Source organism: Dicentrarchus labrax, unplaced genomic scaffold (assembly GCF_905237075.1).
Source record: "Dicentrarchus labrax unplaced genomic scaffold, dlabrax2021, whole genome shotgun sequence".
Classification (NCBI taxonomy): domain Eukaryota; kingdom Metazoa; phylum Chordata; class Actinopteri; family Moronidae; genus Dicentrarchus; species Dicentrarchus labrax.
In genome coordinates, this window is record NW_026136711.1 from 7,315,668 (window position 1) to 7,335,933 (window position 20,266).

At 43.3% G+C, this 20,266-nt stretch overlaps 1 protein-coding gene across 8 annotated transcripts; it reads left to right on the forward strand.

Annotated features, from left to right (window-relative positions):
* Nucleotides 1–13,405: 13,405 nt before the first annotated feature.
* On the forward strand, nucleotides 13,406–19,892 carry LOC127371857 (uncharacterized). 8 transcript variants are annotated; one of them, XR_007886463.1, is made up of 3 exons: nucleotides 13,406–16,421; nucleotides 16,510–17,738; nucleotides 17,896–19,892. XR_007886463.1 is itself a non-coding variant. In XM_051415036.1 (3 exons), exons 1-3 carry the CDS (start codon nucleotides 15,396–15,398, stop codon nucleotides 16,513–16,515), a joined length of 855 nt encoding a protein of 284 aa, XP_051270996.1. In that variant the 5' UTR covers nucleotides 13,406–15,395; the 3' UTR covers nucleotides 16,516–19,892. The 8 variants fall into 8 exon arrangements, 5 of the variants coding, with proteins under 5 accessions (XP_051270996.1, XP_051270997.1, XP_051270994.1 ...); XR_007886462.1 differs by having other exon boundaries at nucleotides 16,510–17,106; nucleotides 17,219–19,892; XR_007886464.1 differs by having other exon boundaries at nucleotides 13,406–15,757; nucleotides 15,982–16,421; nucleotides 16,510–19,892.
* The last annotated feature ends 374 nt before the right edge of the window (nucleotides 19,893–20,266 follow it).

Sequence of the window (20,266 nt, forward strand, 5' to 3'; positions counted from 1 at the left end):
TTTTCCAAAATGTTGAATTTAAGTGAACAGAAATTAGATTGTATTTCAATTGTTAATTGACAGGAAGCCCTTCAAATGATACTGTTACTTGGCTGAAAAAGAAACTGACCTGCTTGAATCAGAATTGATAGGTGTTCACACAGATACAGAATTGTAATTTATTGTAATTGTAATGTTGTTATATTCTAAGTTATATTCGAGGGGAACTAAGCTTATTTTTTAAATTTTCACACGTCAAACTCCTGCACTGCTTCAAGTGTTTTTGCCATGGTCCACAAAACAATCTCTAATATCACCCATTTTGTGAAAGGCTACTTTCAGTGCATGTGTTTGTTTTTAGCCTGAGATCACTGAGGAAAAACTCAGCTGCTTAATGTTCCACGCCTGGGATGAAATGCTGCCGTGGACATTGATGGCCAAAACAACTGTGAGTAATGGAAACCAGAAGTGTAATGTTTGTGAATTTTCAGACTTGGAGCCTGAAAATCAATTTAAAGGACCAGTGTGTAGGATTTAGTGGCATCTAGTGGTAAAGTTACAGATTGCAAATAACTTAACACATGATTATGTCTGTATTTGGCAACCTGGGAATGAGAACAGCTCATTCTAAGGTAACAAACAATTACTATATTCAGGTGAATATACACTAACAAAAAAACTTACCTATATCGATAAGGCAGTTCCGCCTTAACAATCACTGCTTCTCCCACGCTGTTGGACGGACAAAGAACGTCCCGGAGGGGCTGCGAGCCGAGCTGCTGCTAACATTAACTCAGCTTGTTTCTCTGATAACTTAAGATCCAGACGTCCGATGACTAAAATCTTTCATCCGGTCCAAATCTAGAGTTTAAAAGCACCAACATCTAAACAGTGGATGGTAACAATGTGCCTTCAGGGTGCCTGGTTAGCTCAGTCGGTAGAGCTGGTGACTCATATACGGAGTTCCTGCAGCAGCCTGGCTTTGAATCCGACTTGCGGCCCTTTGCTGTGTGTCATCCCCTCTCTCTCTGCCCCCCTTTCCTGTCTATCTTTTTTTTTTTTTAAACTTTATTTAACCAGAAGAAGTATCATTGAGATTAAAAATCTCTTTTACAAGAGAGTCCTGGCCAAGACAGGCAGCAGCACAGTTCCACAATTACAGACAATCATTTAAAAACAACAAAGAAACATATAAATAGAGTCACAGTCAGAACATCATCAAACAATGCATGTACAGACAGAAGAGCCAGCTTCAACATCATTAAAGGAGCATTTCACCCATGGAAACATTAATATTTATTGAAAGTGGGTTATATATGTAGTCGAAATGTAATGTTTGTAAATGTTTGAATTTGGTGCCTATTTGACCGAGAAAAGACAGAAAGTGACTTTAGGGCGCATTTGTATAAAAGACAACAACTCCCACAATGCACAGCTCTGCAAGCCGCTCCCACTAACACTATCAAAGACTACAACAACGTGAATGTAAACCATTTATTTACAGAAATATATCAACAACAACAAAAATAAATATGTTAACAATGACAGTTAGAGTTCCTCCTGAGCGTCCTCAACTCCTTGGTGCCGCAGTACTGGCCATCTGGAGCTGGATATTTCTGTGATACATGGTCTTTGTGTTTAGCGTGCCACAGTAGTTAGCAATGCAACTGCAAGCTGTTTGTGCAGTAAAGAAGTTAATGTTAGTTCAGTTGGCTGACGTTACGTATTAACCGGGAATAACTTTTGACTGCTATTGCCAATACTGTTGTTGCTGTGCACCTGTCTGTCTGTCTGTCTCTCGCTCTCTCTCTCTCTCTGCCTCTCTCTCTCTCTCTCTCTCTCTGTCTCTCTCTCTTACCCCAACTGGTCGAGACAGACGACCACCCACCTAGAGCCAGAGGATCTGTCTTAGGTTTCTGCCTTTTAACAGGCAGTTTTTCCTTGCCCTTGTCGCCAAGTGCTTGCTCATGGTGGTACTGTTGGGTCTCTGTAATTAATGTTAAAGAGTTCGGTCTAGACCTGCTCTATTTGAAAAGTGTCCTGAGATAACTTCTGTTATGAATTGGCGCTATACAAATAAAATTGAATTGAATTGAATTGAACTTTGTGATAATACTTGTGTACATACATGCCACGTTGTTATAAGACAGAAAATAGAAACACTCACTTTACAGTCAGACGTCCGTGGGCGCACAGCGAGAGCACAGGCACCAGCAGTCCGCCCCAGCTCGAGCCAGTCCGGGCTCCTCGTCCGCGACAGGCGGTCCTCTGCCTCGGCTGCAGAAGCCTCAGCCGCCTCCTGATCAGCCTCAGCTGCTCTTCGCTATATTGCGGCTCATAAAGGTAGCCACGAACATCTGATTCAACCATCATACTTTCGAAATTTCTTCCATATTACATTGATTAACATAGTCGTAACGTCTGGCTCCACAGCGCCTCCGCTTAGCTTCCAAACAAGATGGCGGTTATATTTTTTAGTTTCTGCAGGTGAAGTCCCACCCACTGATCTGTAATAGGTCTGTAGCGTGAGGAAAAAAAAATGAGGAAGTAGTGTTTGTAGTCTCACCCCTTCTACAGAGATATGAGACTTCCTGTTTCCAATGACGCAAAATGACGATTTTTACATCACTGGAAGCAGGAAGTGCAACACTAAAATCCTTATTTCTCCCCTCTCAGGGGAAGTGAGGGAATGATGCACGGACATTCAAAAATATGACTGGGGTTCTCATGATACAAAGCTTAATGCAAATGGGTGAAGTGTCCCTTTAAGAAAGGATTTAAACCTGTTTATAGAAACCAGCTCCTTAAGTTTCAGCACATTTTGCAGCTGGTTCCATGAAAAAGGAGCAGCATAACTAAAAGCCCTTTTCCCCAGTTCAGTATGGACTCTAGGCACAGTCAGTAAAAACAAGTCCTCAGAGGGGAGCTGATACTTCTGCAGGTATGTAGGAAGAACACCTAGGATAGTTTTATAAATTAGGATATGCCAATGATGGAGTCTGCGGGTGGACAGGGCAAACCATCCAACTCGAGCATACAAAGAGCAGTGGTGCGTGAGGGTTTTAAAATTAGTGATAAATCTCAGTGCTCCGTGATAGACCCTGTCCAAAGACTGTAGGCATTTTGAAGATGCATTCATATATAAAACATCACCATAGTCCAACACAGACAAAAAGGTAGCAGCAACAAGTCTTTTTTTGGCTTCAAAAGTAAAAACCTAATTTTATCTTCTGTTTTTTCAAAAGCTGCTGGATATGAGGTTTAAAAGAGAGAGTATCATCAATTATAATTCCCAGATATTTATACTGAGACACAGATTCAATGATAGAGCCCGGCAAAGTCTCAGTCTTCAGCTGTCTCTATCAATAAAGGCCAAACAATATATATGATATAAAAAGTCAATGTATGACAGCTTCTTACAGACAACCACAACACTGACACCATTGACAGGCAACCAATGACAGATTTCTCTGAGTTTGAACATTGTTGGAAACATTTGGGATAATGGAAGTACAACTCAACTACATATAGAACATAGAGCTAGTGTTTATAGACATTTTAATGTGGATATATATGTATATTATATCTTTACAAGATGCAATTTCACTAATGGATGTTATCTTAAATGACTTTGTCTTTTAGTGTCAGCCAAGGTCATGCTCTAGAGCCCAGTGGTATTTTGACAGAAAACACTCAGCGTAATAGTGTCTGGAGTGGAGCGCTGGTTGGAGAGGAATGTCTTTCACAAGTCACCTTGAAATTCATGGGAATGTATGGCCTGCAATTGGAACCCCGCATTCCACATAGCTCCAAACGAAAAACAATCCTACCAAAACAGTGGGCTCCACCAGACCTTCCCAGTACTTGTCCATTGTTTTACTATAGTAAGGCCACATTTACACTTAAATTAGATATAAGGACATATATTGTATTAAGCAATGACTAGTGCAGTACCTGTCATCTTTAACGTATTGCTGCTTTCAGCTTTCTCAATATTATCAACCTGCAGAGCCACAGACCCCCCACCGTTCTAGACAAAGCAAACATAACATGATTGAATTAAAGGGTGTAACCAATGATACCAATTTTGGTTCTGTTCCGTTCAGGTCAAACAGAGACAGGGTGCTGCTATTGTGCCTGTTGGCTCACTGGAAAGGCTCTGCTATACTAAATGGAACAGAACCTTAATTATGTCATTGGTAAAACCTGTGTTTACCCTACTAGTTCATGTCAAAATTGCTGATGTTAAAAATATCTATTGTAATCTATGCTTCTTTCGACGATAATGCACACATGAAGAGCAAAATGTACAGTCAGTTTATATCAGTTTATATGTGTAAATATCAAAATACACAATTATAAAGAAGAATGAAAATCCTTGCCATTGATATCTAACTCTTAGGAACAAAGACATAGGCTAACAGTAATCGTTACCACTATATCATTACTATTAATACATTTATGCTGAAGCTAGCCAGTCATCCCAAGTTATAGCTGGTTCAGGGCGTTAGAAAGGTTTGAATCATGGGGGAGATTGGGGGGTTCTTACAATGTCTTTCTGGCCTGCCCCACTCCCATCATTGAAGTGCCTTGTGTCCCTATTAAAATGCTTGTGTGTGTTTCACAAGCCAATGGAGATGGGGTTGATTAAGGTAAGTAACTACACTTAACTCTTTTACCTACAGAGTCTGAATTTGACTGTGTCAACTGTTCGGTTCTATGATGGTCTGCTGTTGTGTATGTGTGGGTCATACTTTGTTGGTGATCCTAGACTACAAAGCTCTTATGTGGTACGTGCCCCATGAGTACGCTGGGATACGATAGGTGTTGAAAGTAGCTAGCTAACAGTACAGTAACAATTACTTTAATTGGCCAATGTGGTTTCAATATCCCTGGCAACATTTCTCAACTTTCTAGAGAACTGCTCATCAAGACTTTGCAACTCAACACTACACTCCCATGGGTCCTCTGCAATGCACCCACCAAATGTGAAGTCAATCTGATGAATGGTTGTTAAGATATGTGAAGGACAGACATATAGACAGAGATTTCTCCCTTTATAGTTAGTTAGATATCATACTAATGTCATACTGAGGCTCACACAGACAATGGAATTACTCACAAGGTTGGTCTTACTGAGGCATGACAAATATTCAAAGACACTGTCCTGAAATGTTGTGATGCGATGGCTGTTTAAAGCTGAGATCCATCAGCTTTTTAAAATGAGTCATATTAGTCATCAGAGAATGAACACAGCACAACAATCCTACAGTGAACCCCACCTATGTGAATCTCATACTGTTCCATGTCAAAGAACTGTTAAGTCACCTTCATTGGATTGCGGTATATTGTAAAGTGTTTTAAGGTATAGATAGATCAGACCCAATCAAGTAAAGTGGTAAAGCTAAATCTTCTGATAAGATAGAATGCACCACTGAACCTCAATATTTTATCAGTATTATCAGCATACATTGGGATCCTAATATACTTGAGAAAGATTATTAATATATACATACAAAATAAAATTGTTCCTAAAATAGACCCCTGAGGGACCCTGTACAACGAGCAGTAGCAATACAGAGAACAAGCAAAAAGAAACACTTATCACCCACTTATAAATTAAATTAAGAGAAAGTAAAAGGTGAGGATTAAATATTCCAAATGGCTTCTTAAAACCTAAAAACAAATATACACCACATTTATCAGGATCATTTTTGATTTGTTCAACCAAACAGCAATTTGCCGGCTCTATAATTAGATTGGATAGTTCTTTCACCTGATTTAAAGACAGGGGTTACTACTGCAGCCTTCCATGTATACAGGTAAATAATACTGTGGCTTTAGTGTCAGGGTTTTGGAATTGTAAATAATGGCTCTCTGTCACACTGCTCTATTAAAGTGCCCCAGTAAATCTTAAAGAGCTCATAGTACAACTTAAATATATCATGTATCTATTACCTATGAGTTTCCCTCCCTCACTACTTAAAAGATTTAATGCAGCAGTAGCAGCCTTTTTGTGGGGAGGTAAAAGATCTTGTTTGAATAGAATTAAAATGTATGCTGCAAAGGAGGACGGAGGCCTCAACCTGCCAAAAGTGGACTTGTACCACTATGCCTTTTCTCTTAATCAGCTCGCCAAAATATATATTGCAGAGGACAAAGCTCCAGGTTGGGTCCTGATTGAAAAAGAACTTACTGATCCAATGCCATTACAGGCTTTTATTTCACAAAGTGGGGGAGAAGTTCCATCTAGGAATCCATTATTGTTGTTTGCAAGAGAAACCTGGCAAGTATCACATCGTCTCATTGGCTTAAACCATTCTTTTACTAGAAGTTCAGCTCTATGACATAACAAACTACTGAAAGTGGATAAAAAAAACTCTTTACTGGAAATCATGGGTTGAAGCAGGGATTATTTATGTTTTCGAGGGCGATAATGTTATGGGTTTTGCACAACTGGTAACTTAATATAGAATCCCTAAGCGAGACTTTTGGAAATATTTACAATTAACAAGCTGTATAATGTCTGCACAATGAAAACTCCCCCTATTGCCTCAAACAGAGTTACAAAAACTAGTGCAGGGAGATCAGGGGGCTAGAGGTGGGGCATCTAAATATTATAGTCTTATAAAACAATCTCACTCGCCAAAACTTGAGGGTCTCAAGAGAGCATGGGAGGCAGATTTACAGGGCGAGATAATTATGGAGAAGTGGAAGGAAATAACCGGATCCTTGTATAAGACGTCTAGAGATGCAAACCCGCTTAATTACGTATAAAATCATACATAGGGTTTATTGGACTCCTTGTAAGATGGCAAGACTAAAGCTTTGTGAATCTGAGATGTGCTGGAGATGTGAGAGGAGTAGGGGAACACTTTTACTCATGCTGTATGAATGTGAAATGACACAAAACTTATGGGAAATAATAATATTATTCATAAACAAAGTGTTCAGGGCAGATTTATTACAGAGTCCCACTCTATGTATTTTGGGCATAATACCAGACGGAATAGGATTATCATTCCAGCAAACTCTATGGTGTAGATTGGCCCTTACTACGGGTTGTAGGATTGTTCGCAGACATTGGAAATCAAAAAATGTTATTCCATTTAATGAATGGATGGGAGAAATGACTAAAATAGCCAGCTATGAACAATTGATTTTCAGGCTGAACAATAGGGAGGAGGTATTTATGAAAATATGGGGTCTTGAGTGTTACAAGAGTCTGATAAGTTGTAGGGTGGAGACTGTGAGTGAAGGCGTTGAGAGTGATTCTGGCAATGTGAACCATGTGCATGTAGACATATGTAATTATTTCTGCAAGTGTCTCTTTGTGAGTAATATTGTTTTGGTTTTTTTTCTTATGTCAGGAATTATGTTGTTTTGAATTATTCTTGTCATTGTTCAAGTTCATGTATGTGGGTCCTTTTGTTGCACTGTTGAAAAGCAATAAAAAGTGAATTATATATATAAAAAAGAGCTCATAGTACCCGATTACCCCACTAGAACACTACGTTCTCTGAATGCAGGGCTACTTGTGGTTCCTATAGTCTCTAAAAGTAGAACAGGAGCCAGAGCCTTCAGTTACCAAGCTCCTCTCCTGTGGAACCAGCTTCCAGTTGTGGTTCGGGAGGCAGACACCCTCTCCACATTCAAGAGTAGGCTTAAGACATTCCTCTTTGATAAAGCTTATAGTTAGGGCTGGATCAGGCGAGTCCTGAACCATCCCTTAGTTATGCTGCTATAGGCCTAGACTATCGAGGGATTTCCCATGATGCACTGAGCTCCTCTCTTCCTCTCCCTCCCTTTCTGCACACATTCATGTCCCATTAATGCATGTTACTAACTTCACATTCGTCGTCATCATCTTCTTCATGTTCATCATCATCAGTCACTACTATTAGTGCAGTTGTTGCTACTGTTGTTGCTGTGCACCTCTGTCTGTCTGTCTCTGTCTCTCTCTCTCTCTCTCTCTCTCTCTCACCCCAACTGGTCGAGGCAGACGACCACCCACCTAGAGCCGAAGGGTCTGTCCTAGGTTTCTGCCTCTTAAAAGGAAGTTTTTCCTTGCTGCTGTCTCCAAGGTCTTGCTCATGGTGGTACTGTTGGGTCTCTGTAAATAATGTTATAAAGAGTTCGGTCTAGACCTGAGATAACTTCTGTTATGAATTGGCGCTATACAAATAAAATTGAATTGAATTGAATTAACAGTCAATGTTAATGTTATTAGTAGTAGTCGACCTGGTAGAGCTGGCTCCCCACGTACCAAGTCCTTCTTGCAATGGCCACAGGTTTGAGTCCTATCAAATAAAGTCAAAAAGCCCTAATATATGTAACATCTGTATTTTTCCTACTATGACAAGTCAAAAGGACTGCTGTGAAAAAGGCCTAAAGGCAACTGTTTACTGACACGTCAGCCTTTACAACTTTATGAGCTGATAATGTGGATAACATGTCAATGCAGCTTCCTGCTGCCCCAAACAAAACATTTATTTTTTGATTAACTGCAGCTTTAATGTTAATAGTTTTACCTGCTATGGGAACTATCAATCCATCCCTGCATTAGCTATACCCACTAATCTTCGGGGGTCGCACCAGGACAGGAGCCGATCCTAGCTGACACTGGGCGAAAGGTGTGGCTCAGAGATTATCCTGTAAAATATGATTCAGTTCACATTATGCCACTATAAACTTGGTCACCATTCATGCTGTTTGTGAGCCACACAGAAGTTAGGGAAGCTCAACCTTTTATTTTTGCATTCAGCATGCATCTTATGAACCAGAGCCAGTCCCACTACTATGACTACTGGGACACATACTGTTTGCTTTTGTCTTAAACACAGTTGAGGCCCTTATTTTACAGCCATAGTATATTCAGTGTAAGCCATACTTAAGTAAAACACAATATATGGCCTAGCGGCCCAAACTAATTAAGCTATCTGGGAATCAAATCTGAGAGCACAATTCCACGTGATTTTTTTTATTGAGTTTAAGTTTTCAATCATCCATCCATTTATTTTCTAAACCTCTTGACTCCTTTTCAGGGTCGCAGAGGACTGGAACCTATACCACAAACTGAGCAAGAGGCAGCTTTGACCCAGGGCAGGTTGTCTATCACAGGGTAACATATAGGCCTATAGTGATAACTTCACATGGCATGTGACATGTGGCACCTGCAGGCAATGTGGAGTTTCCAGTTCCAGAAACTTGAATGTCTTAAACAGTGGGAGGAAAAATAAGCACCCACACACAGATCAAATCCCACACTGGTCTGCTACCCACTTACAAATCAGCACTGCTGGGTCAGATTACTGTGAAATGTAGTCAGTTACTGAATACAAATTACATTGTTGTTACCGTTTTATGGTGTTGTGGCCATTGCTATGATAGTTTGTGGCTGCTCTCATTGGCTGCACAGTTTTGACTCGTCCGTAGCAGGAAACAAGGGCAGCTCTCCTGATTACAAATGATCTCGTATTCCAGATAAACAGTACATTAAAATATGTTTCTGAAAAGGTTTTAGGAGAGAAACAGTCAACACAGTGACAGAATCTGGATCCATATATCTGATCAGCACTGCCTAGTTTGACAGTTTGATCTGAGTTTGGTGCGTCGGCTGGATGGACTCACTGACAATGACGTGTCAATCACAAGCTAGCCCCGCCCTAAAGCGTACCCTGCTTTATGGTCTATTTTACTGTAAATGGGACCATCATTTACTAAATGAACATCATGCTGTATGGAAGAAGACTGAAACTAGAGATTGAGACTATAAACTCATTAGGAAACTGTTTACTGAGCTCATAAATCAAGTGAGAAATTAGCTCCTTTACATAAGACTGCATGGTAGAATTTTATATTGCAGCCAATGGAGCTGCCATTACATAGAATGCAGGTTTAAGACACTTTGGCTTCACTTCACAGACCCAGTTTCAGAAAATATGAGAAAAAGTTATTTTCATAAAAATGACCTACTGCAGCTTTAATAGCGCACTGGTTATCATGAATAAAATTTTCACCATATTTTAAAGATGTAATAAAAAATCAAGTAATCCTTGACAGTGTAACTGTAATAATCACATGTTTTTCAAATGTAATGGGCATATTATAGTTATCTATTTTTTGGTAAACTCATTACTCAATCCTGATTACATTTAATCAGTTACTACCCAACACCGCAAATCAGATAGCTGTCAGTAGTTGTTATATTTCTCAATGTCCATCCTTCAGAGACAGGCTTTAATATATTCTTTAAACACAGCAGTCTGAGTAATGTCAGGTTTTCGAAGCAATTATCTCAGTTCCCCAACTTGAGACTAAAATCACCTTTTAACACACTATTATTACTGTAATGTAGTGTCAGCAGGAGTTCACTCCTTTCCTTATGTGCCACATGAAAAGTAAATGCTGTTCAAAGGTACAGTGGCTGCTGTAAATCAGTTTGAGAGTCAGTGTGAACACAAGCTGCTGCACTTGGCTTAATGGAGTTTATTGTATGACACATCTGCAGCTGACAAAAAGAAAGCAAAAGGACCTGAAGCCATGAAAGAGTGCAGATGAGCCAGATAAAATTAGTTTTTTGCCCATTTGTGAGTCAGAGAAAATCTCTTGTAGGAGGACACAAATACATATTTTTCATGAACAAACAAAAAACAACTTTCTTTTTCATGTTGAAAAATGCTGTTCCATGTAAAAACAATGTCAGGGTTCCAATTTCTGAGCTGAATCTTCAGTACATACTATCTAATCTGTATATCAAATGGGCAAAGAGGGCAGCAGCTCCAGGTGGCCCAAAGACCACAGGCTCCTAGTCGATCAACTTGTCAGTTTGTATTTATAGTACACATGTGGACAGGAATGGGGTACAGGAAACAATGAGAGTGAAGGAATGGGGGGTCAAAAGGACCCCACAGCTCATTTTCCCCCTGGGGAGCCCTAGTAGTATAATTCAGACATGACGTGCCCCTTTCAACTGCAAATATTTCTGTAACACAATAGCAGTAAGAAATGAGCTGAACCACATGTGCTGTAGGGGTATAGAAGCCCACATAATCCATGCTCAGTGCAGTTTTAATTCAATTTGTGTGTTCAAGTTTTTTATGACAAATGCTGAAATAACCTCACATGTAGAGCTGAGAAGTGCTGAAAACCTGCTTAGCAGATGCAGAAGTTACTGACATGTCTGTGTTTTCATTGAGTGAAAGTGTACATTAAGAAAAAGGCTTCCAGCTCAGGGGGACTGACAGACAGAATCGGACAGCTCGAGAAATTGATCTCTCTATGGAAGCATACTGGAGGAGTACTGCAACTTATTAGATACTATAGACTGAATAACTGAATAAACAGTTTATATTTTTCCACAGTTGGCTCTCAATTTTTGCACGAAGTCATATCAGATAATAATCCCGTGGGGAAATTACTTATAGATATGGATATGGATATGGATATGGAAAGTTAAGTGCCTCTTGCCGGGCCTTGTATGAGGTTGGTGATGAATGATCACATCAGGACATATAGCCATGTCCAAAATAAACATATTTGCGTGTATTTGAGAGAAGTCTGTGTCAGGGTCACTCTGCAGCTAGTGACTTTGGAATGACGAGATTTCCTGATTCCCAGATCTAGTTGTGTGTCCAGTAATTATTACCAAATTGTTTCACCTTATTTATGATCTATAAGGAGAAATACCTCTTCTTTTTTATTTTATTGTAATCTGTCAAAGGGCCACTCTGTAATCGTCTGCACACTGTCTCGATCTGTCCATATGCAAATGTTTTACCACCTTGGATAGTACTGTATATTTTTGCATTACATGGCTTCAGCACCCAGCGGATGCTTAATTGGAAATGACAAAATAAACGTATTTTCTCATTTTACCTCATGCATGGACTAAAGCTGCATTGCTTTTATTTTGAAGTTGTTTTTTATTCACGTACATAATGACGCGATACGTATAGCAACACCTGCGCGTGATTGGATCGTTGTCACCAGATGACTTTAGCCCTCAAATGTCCGCTCATGCTAAAAAAAAGAAAGGTAGATGTCGAATGCAGGCGTTCAACAAAAACTGGACTGCTAAGTATTTGTTTACTGAAGTCGGAGGTAAAGCCGTGTGTTTAGTTTGCGGGGAGCAGATCGCCATCTTTAAGGACTACAATTTGAGTCAGCATTAGCGGAGAAATACAAAAACTTGACTGATGCTGAAAGGGCGCGAACATCGGAAGCTTTGCTAGCTAACCGAACCGTGACGAGGAGGATCGAGCACATTGCGGGGAATCTGGAGCTTCAGCTGCAACGTGAAGTGGAAAGTTTTGACTTTTTCTCCTTGGCTTTGGACGAGAGCTGTGATGTCCGCGACACAGCCCAGCTACTCATATTTGTCCGGGGGATAACAGACTTCAAGATTACGGAGGAGCTGGCAGCCATGCGGTCGATGGAAGGGACGATGACAGGGAGCGATCTGTTTACGGAGGTAAATGCGTGCATGGACACTCTGGGATCGAAATGGGACAGACTGGCAGGTGTCACAATGGACGATTGTCCAAATCTTACAGGGAAAATGTCGGACTTTTGAAAGGTATGCAAGATAAAGTGACAGAAATCGACGCAGATCAGAAATTGGTATTTTTGCATTGTATCATACACCAACATGTGTTGTGCAAGTCAGTCACTAAAAATTAACCATGTTATTGATGTTGTTGCTAAAACAGTAAACTTCATCAGGGCACGGGCATTGAATCACAGACAGTTTGTTGCACGTTTGGAGGAGCATGAGACTGAGCCAAGTGACATCGGCTACCACACAGCTGTCAGATGGCTCAGCCTGGGCAAAGTGCTAAAAAGAGTTTGGGACCTGAAAGCAGAGATTCGAGGGTTTTGAGAAGAAAGGCAAAGACATCCCAGAGCTCTCAGATGAGGACTGGATGGCAGATTTTGCATTTGCTGTTGATGTGACTGCACTGATCAATGAACTGAACACCAAACTGCAAGGCAAGGGCCTTTTTGTTCATGAAATGCACAGCCTGGTGAAGGCTTTCATGAGAAAGATGCAGTTTCTTTCAAGCCAACTGGAGAGCAACACTCTCACTCACATGCAAACCGTGAAAGAAGTCACACCATCAGCTGATCACCTCCGCAGGTACTCATCCATGTTAGGAGCATTGCACGGTGAGTTTTCAAGGCGATTTGAAGATCTCAGAACAATCGAGGATAAAATGCACATGATTTCCTCTCCCTTTACCTGCAGTGTGGATAATGCACCCGGTGATGTTCAGCTGGAACTCATTGACCTGCAGTCTGATGCAGTACTGGCAGAGCACTTTAAGTCAGGATCTCTGCTGGATTTCTACTCTTCTCTTAAGAAGGAAAACTTTCCGAACATGAGGAGACATGCTCAGAAGATGTTGGTTCTCTTTGGCGCTACCTATGTCACGGGGGGAAGTTTGATTTTATTTAAGCATGCTTTTACTTTGAATTTGCTGTGTTTTTGTCTTATTTATTATTGCATGCTTTTATTTTGAAGTGTGTTTGTGTTACGTTGGTTTTACTTCCCCACCGGAGACATACCTTAATCAAGCATAAGGACTTACACCTGGCACCCAGAGAGGGGAGTGACTGTTCTTGGATAAAAAGGACACTATGGAAGATACCCGGGGGGCACGAGGGAGGACACAGAGGGCACGAGGGAGGACACGGAGGTCACAACGGGCCGGACAGCAGGAAGCAGACAGAGAGACAGAGCAGATCATCGCACTGGAAGAGGTCTGAAGAGACACCGGAGCAAACACCGACCGTTAGCGGCTATAATTGGGAGAAGGTAAAACTTCTCCCTCCCGCGTAAGTCCCGTTTCAGACCGGTGTTTGTGTAGTGTGTAATATATAAAGTTGTGCCTTGTTAAAGGACATTGACTGGCCCTGAGTTTCCCTCGACAGGCTGCCGAAGAGCGGAGCCAGGTGAAGAGCAGGTGGTCGCCACCAGAGACCCGCGACTGCCGTTGTTGACCTCCCACTCCATCCGTGCCACATTATTTTAGCTGGGTTTTAGTTGTTTGTGTTCTTTGTTTAGTTTATTTGAAGGTAGAGCTTTTAGTTGTTTTTACTTATTTTAAAATAAATTGTGTTCAACTGTGTTCCACTGGCTGTACTCATTGTTTTAAAAATAACACTGTTTACTGCTCTCCCCCGACATAAAAGAACCTGTTTACCCTAACTTTAATTTGGTGATCCTAAGAGGTCCTAGGCCTCAGTTAAACCTAGGTGGCGTTGTCGGCACTTGTGTTTTAATTTATCCACCCTTAGCACGGCTCACATTTTGGCGTTGTCGGCAGGATCGGGTACAGAGAGCAGTGTGGTGTATTTTAAAACAGTGAATATGATGATGCCTGTATATCCTGGTGCCCCTTGGCTGCCAAAGTTTAAAGGACCAAATTGTGACCTGAAATATCATGACTGGAAGGAGCAAATACAGGGCTTACTTGGAGCGCAAGAGCTAGCAGAGGCCAGAAAAATTGACATTGTGTTGGGTGCGTTAGCTGGGGAAGCCAAACGGCAGGTCAGTGTTTTAGAGGATGACGAAAGGGATAGAGTACGCAAAATCTTTCTGTATTTGGACTCTCTATATGGAGACAGAACCCCCCGCCCCAGTGTTAAGGTCTCAGTTTTTTAGTTGTGTCCAAAGACCAGACGAGACTGTGCCCTCATTCATTCTAAGACTAAGAGAGCTGTATTGCAGGTTGCGGCAACATGACCCTGATGGAACTCCCCCTGACACAGTCCTGCGAGACCAGCTGCTGTTGGGGCTGCGTGAAAGTTCCCTGGCTCAGGCCCTGAAGGTCTATGCCCGCCGTAACCCTGATGAAACTTTTTCTGCACTCAGACAGGAGGCGCTGCTGCTTGATACAGAACATGGGAACCCCCCAACCGGAGGTAATCTGTGCTTCTGTGTATAAACCAAATGTGCCTCCTCCATCACAGGACACCAGCTGGAGAGAGACCCTGAAAAGAGAGATCATGGAAGACGTGAAATCTCAGATGACCGGACTGACCCAGGAACTGTTGCGAGAGATTAAACCGCTCCTTCAACCAGCTGTTATTGCACCACAGCCCCTAATACAGCCCTATAGGGAGCGACAACGATCAGTTTCCCAGACGAACACCTGGGATGAGCAAGGTAGGCCCATTTGCCGCCAATGCAGACAAGCCGGCCACATAGCTAGATTTTGTAGGAGGCCAACTACTGCTCGGCAGGCTTTAAACTAGCTTTCCCTGCTGCTGAGGTCCGAGGGGCAGGGGTTGAAAGTACAACAGAAGAAAACGGGCCCACTGAAGCATTTATTGGAAGGTGTCCAACTATAGACGTAAACATTGAAGGAGTTACACTGTCGGGGCTATTAGACACGGGGTCCCAGGTCACCTTAATGCAGCAAAGCCTCTTTGAGCAACATTTTACCCAAGCTAAGCTTGGAAAGGCTCCTATAGTTTTTAAGTTACAGGCCGCAAATGGCCTGGAGATCCCTTATACGAGCTATGCCGTATTAGATCTGGAGCTAGAGGGTGCTAAGATACCTGGAAGAGGAATTGTGATTGTGAAGGATGAACACTGTACACACCCACTCATCATTGGAATGAATGTTGTTACTGCTTGTTGGACTGTTTTTTTTAAATGTCCCAGAGGGTCTGTTCCCCCCCCACAGACGTTACAGAGACAGCGGGTTTGGAGGGATGCATTTGCTACATGCAGACACATTGAGGCTACCATGACAGAGGACGGGATGTTGGGGTACGTGCGGCCAGCCAGCCGACGGGTCATCAAAATTCCCCCAAAGAGTGAAGTACTGGTGTGGGGTCGGGCTCGGATGAGCCTGGGGGGAAAAGATTACTGTGCCCTAATTGAAGCGCTGCCTGAGACTTGCAGTGTGAGGGTGGCCAGGACCCTAGCAGTGATAAGAAATGGCAGAGTCCCTGTGAGAGTTTTTAACCCACACCCCTACTGTTTGATGCTAGATCGGTACCAGAAGCTTGGCAAACTGTCCCGGGTGGATGAAGCGGATGTACATGGAGCCTGCGACCTTAACCTGTCCCTTGAAGGTGATTGTGTTGTTGGAGTGACACTGGTAAATGCTGCAGTTGACGAGGAGGACCAGAAGCTGCCGATAGGGGTGAGTGAACTCTCCAACAGGCCTGATCTGTCTGAGCAGCAACAGGAGGAGCTGCGCGCCCTGCTGCTGAAATGGCAGAAGGTGTTTGCACAGCACAATGAGGACTTCGGACGTACAGACCTGGTACAACATCGCATCCATACTGGTGATGCACCACCTATCCGAGAACGACATCGACCTCTTCCCCCTGCCATGTATAAAGAGATGAAATCCCTACTCTCAGGTATGCTGGAGCAAGGTGTCATTAAAGAGAGCTGTAGCCCATGGGCGGCACCCATAGTACTGGTGAGAAAAAAGATGGCAGTTGGAGATTCTGTGTGGATTACAGGAAGTTAAATGCAATAACTCATAAAGATGCATTTCCCCTGCCCAGGATTGAAGAAACCTTGACCAGTCTGACCAGAGCAGAATGGTTTTCTACTCTTGACTTAGCCAGTGGCTATTGGCAAGTTGAGATGGACACCCAAGACCAGGAGAAGACCGCCTTCACCACACCGCTGGGGCTGTATGAATTTGAGCGTATGCCCTTCGGCCTGTGCAATGCGCCAGCTACCTTCCAACGTCTGATGCAACAATGTTTAAATGGCCAATTGTCAGAATCCTTACTGGTTTATTTGGATGACATTATCATTTATTCACCTGACTTTTCCTCCCATCTACAGCAGCTAGATGAGGTGTTTAACAAACTGTGGCGGCATGGCTTGAAACTGCGCCTGGATAAGTGCAAACTCCTGCAGAAGGAAGTGAAATTCCTGGGCCATGTGGTGGACCAAAAGGGGTGAGTCCTGATCCAGACAAAATCTCAGCCGTAAAAGACTGGCCCATCCCCACCACTGTAAGACAGGTACGAGCCTTCCTTGGCTTAGCTGGCTATTACAGATGCTTCGTTTCTGGCTTTGCAAAGATTGCACGCCCCCTCAACCAACTGCTGACAGGCATCCCTGCTGATAAAAAGTCGCAAATCCGAAAGGTACAGTGGTCCTCAGAGTGCCAGACATCCTTTGATCACCTGAAAGCAGCTTTAACACAAACACCTGTTTTGGCATATGCTGATTACTCCCTGCCATTCCTCGTTTACACAGATGCCAGTAATCATGGTTTGGGAGCAGTCTTGGCCCAGGTCCAACAAGGGCGAGAACGAGTGATAGCCTATGCCAGTCGCAGCCTACACCCAACAGAGCAGAATGATGCAAATTATAGCTCTTTCAAACTAGAGCTCCTGGCTCTTAAGTGGGCAGTAACCGAGAAATTTAAAGACTATCTGACTGGAGCCCGATTCACGGTGTACACTGACAATAACCCTGTGGCCCACTTACAGACAGCTCGCCTGGGTGCCGTGGAACAGCGCTGGGTCGCACAGCTTGCCTCCTTCGATTATGACATCAAGTACCGCTCAGGTAAAAGTAATGTAAATGCAGATGCCCTGTCTCGGTTCCCAATTAACCCACTGACTGCAGATGCCTCATGTGAAAACCTTGAGCTGGAAACCGTTCCAGTCACGGCAGCCATTGAACTGACCCCTGAGGGAGGTGAAGAGGAGTGGACAGGCAGAGAGTGGGAGGAGGCACAAGCTGGTGATGCGGACCTTCAAATCATTAAGAGGTATGTGGAAACCCAAATGATACCGACGAGACCAGAGCGCCTGACATTGTCCCTTAGAGCCCAGAGACTGTTGCAACAAAAGCGAAAACTTCAGGTTAAAAGCAAAATACTGTGTCGTAAAATGATTGACCCGCACACACACGAAGTGTGTTTCCAGATTGTGTGTCCAGAATCTAGGAGCCAAGAAGTTTGGAAGAGGATCCATGAAGCCGCTGCCCATGCTGGTGTGGAGAGAACCCTAAACCGGATCCGTCAGCGGTTCTATTGGCCTGATATGGAGAGGGAGGTACGTCAGTTGCAGCAGGGTTGTGTTGCCTGTAACCTGCAGCGAGACAGGGTGGAGCCTAAGGCCCCCTAAATCCATTCACAGTATCCTACCCCTTAGAAGTGGTGGGGTTGGACTTTTTGTCCTTAGGTCGGCCCACAGACACCTACCAGAACATTCTTGTTGCTACTGATCTGTTTACCCGTTTTTCTTGGGCTATTCCCACTCGAGATCAAACAGCTCAGACTACAGTAAAGGCCCTGTGGACCCATGTGATCCAACCATTTGGTTGCCCCGCCCGTTTCCATTCTGACCAGGGACCTAATTTCGAATCTGCACTTATGAAACAATTTTGTGATACCTATGGTATAACTAAAAGCCGCACAACTCCCTACCATCCCGCAGGAAATGGCAGTGCAGAGCGTTTTAATCAGACCTTGTTAAATATGCTCCGCTCTTTAGAGACGTCTAAGCAATCTCACTGGCCCGACTATCTGCCCGAACTGACACACGCCTATAATAACACCACACACAGTGCGACTGGGTATACCCCTTCCTTCCTCATGTTTGGGCGACACCTGCGACTTCCTGTTGATGTAGGATTAGGTGTAGGTCCCCAACAGATGAGGCACGATGTAGGTGGGTGGGTACAAGACCACCAGCAGAAACTGTCCTTAGCTTATAGCCTGGCTAAACAAAGAATAGAGAGTGCAGCCACCCAGAACAAGCAGCACTATGACAAGAGGGCCAAAGCGTTACCACTTTTACCGGGGGAAAGGGTGTGGGTGCGAGATAGGAACAGACGAGGGGCAGGAAAGTTGTGTACTTGGTGGGAACCAGAGCCATGGGTGGTGTTGGAGCAGGTGGGGGATACAGGGGTTGTGTACAAGATTCAGCCAGAGAAGGGTGGCAGAATACAAAATATCCATAGGAACTCACTTAAGGTGTGTACAGTACCCCCAACCGAAGTCCCGCTACCAACCACTGAGCCGGTTGTCCAGATGCAGGGACCCATCCAGCCCATGATCTACGGGTTCCTTCCAGCACCGGTAGCCATACCGCCTGTGAATGTGGAACCTGAGGGTGCCCTACGATGCTCCACCAGGGTAAACTTTGGACAAACTCCAGTCCGTTATAGAGACTCATAACATGTTGCAGGGACTGCTAACTTTAAAGTGTGGGGAGATGTCACGGGGGGAAGTTTGATTTTATTTAAGCATGCTTTTACTTTGAATTTGCTGTGTTTTTGTCTTATTTATTATTGCATGCTTTTATTTTGAAGTGTGTTTGTGTTACGTTGGTTTTACTTCCCCACCGGAGACATACCTTAATCAAGCATAAGGACTTACACCTGGCACCCAGAGAGGGGAGTGACTGTTCTTGGATAAAAAGGACACTATGGAAGATACCCGGGGGGCACGAGGGAGGACACAGAGGGCACGAGGGAGGACACGGAGGTCACAACGGGCCGGACAGCAGGAAGCCGACAGAGAGACAGAGCAGATCATCGCACTGGAAGAGGTCTGAAGAGACACCGGAGCAAACACCGACCGTTAGCGGCTATAATTGGGAGAAGGTAAAACTTCTCCCTCCCGCGTAAGTCCCGTTTCAGACCGGTGTTTGTGTAGTGTGTAATATATAAAGTTGTGCCTTGTTAAAGGACATTGACTGGCCCTGAGTTTCCCTCGACAGGCTGCCGAAGAGCGGAGCCAGGTGAAGAGCAGGTGGTCGCCACCAGAGACCCGCGACTGCCGTTGTTGACCTCCCACTCCATCCGTGCCACATTATTTTAGCTGGGTTTTAGTTGTTTGTGTTCTTTGTTTAGTTTATTTGAAGGTAGAGCTTTTAGTTGTTTTTACTTATTTTAAAATAAATTGTGTTCAACTGTGTTCCACTGGCTGTACTCATTGTTTTAAAAATAACACTGTTTACTGCTCTCCCCGACATAAAAGAACCTGTTTACCCTAACTTTAATTTGGTGATCCTAAGAGGTCCTAGGCCTCAGTTAAACCTAGGTGGCGTTGTCGGCACTTGTGTTTTAATTTATCCACCCTTAGCACGGCTCACACCTACATATGTGAACAAACATTTTCAATGATGAAGTTTACAAAATCCAGGTATAGATCCTCTCTCACTGATGATCATCTGTCAGCTGTGCTTCGCATCTCCACCTCAGACATTCAACCTGACTTCGATGCACTCGTTAAAGCCCAGCAGAGACTAGATTTCTCTCACTGAACAAGAAAAAATAACTTAAAAACAC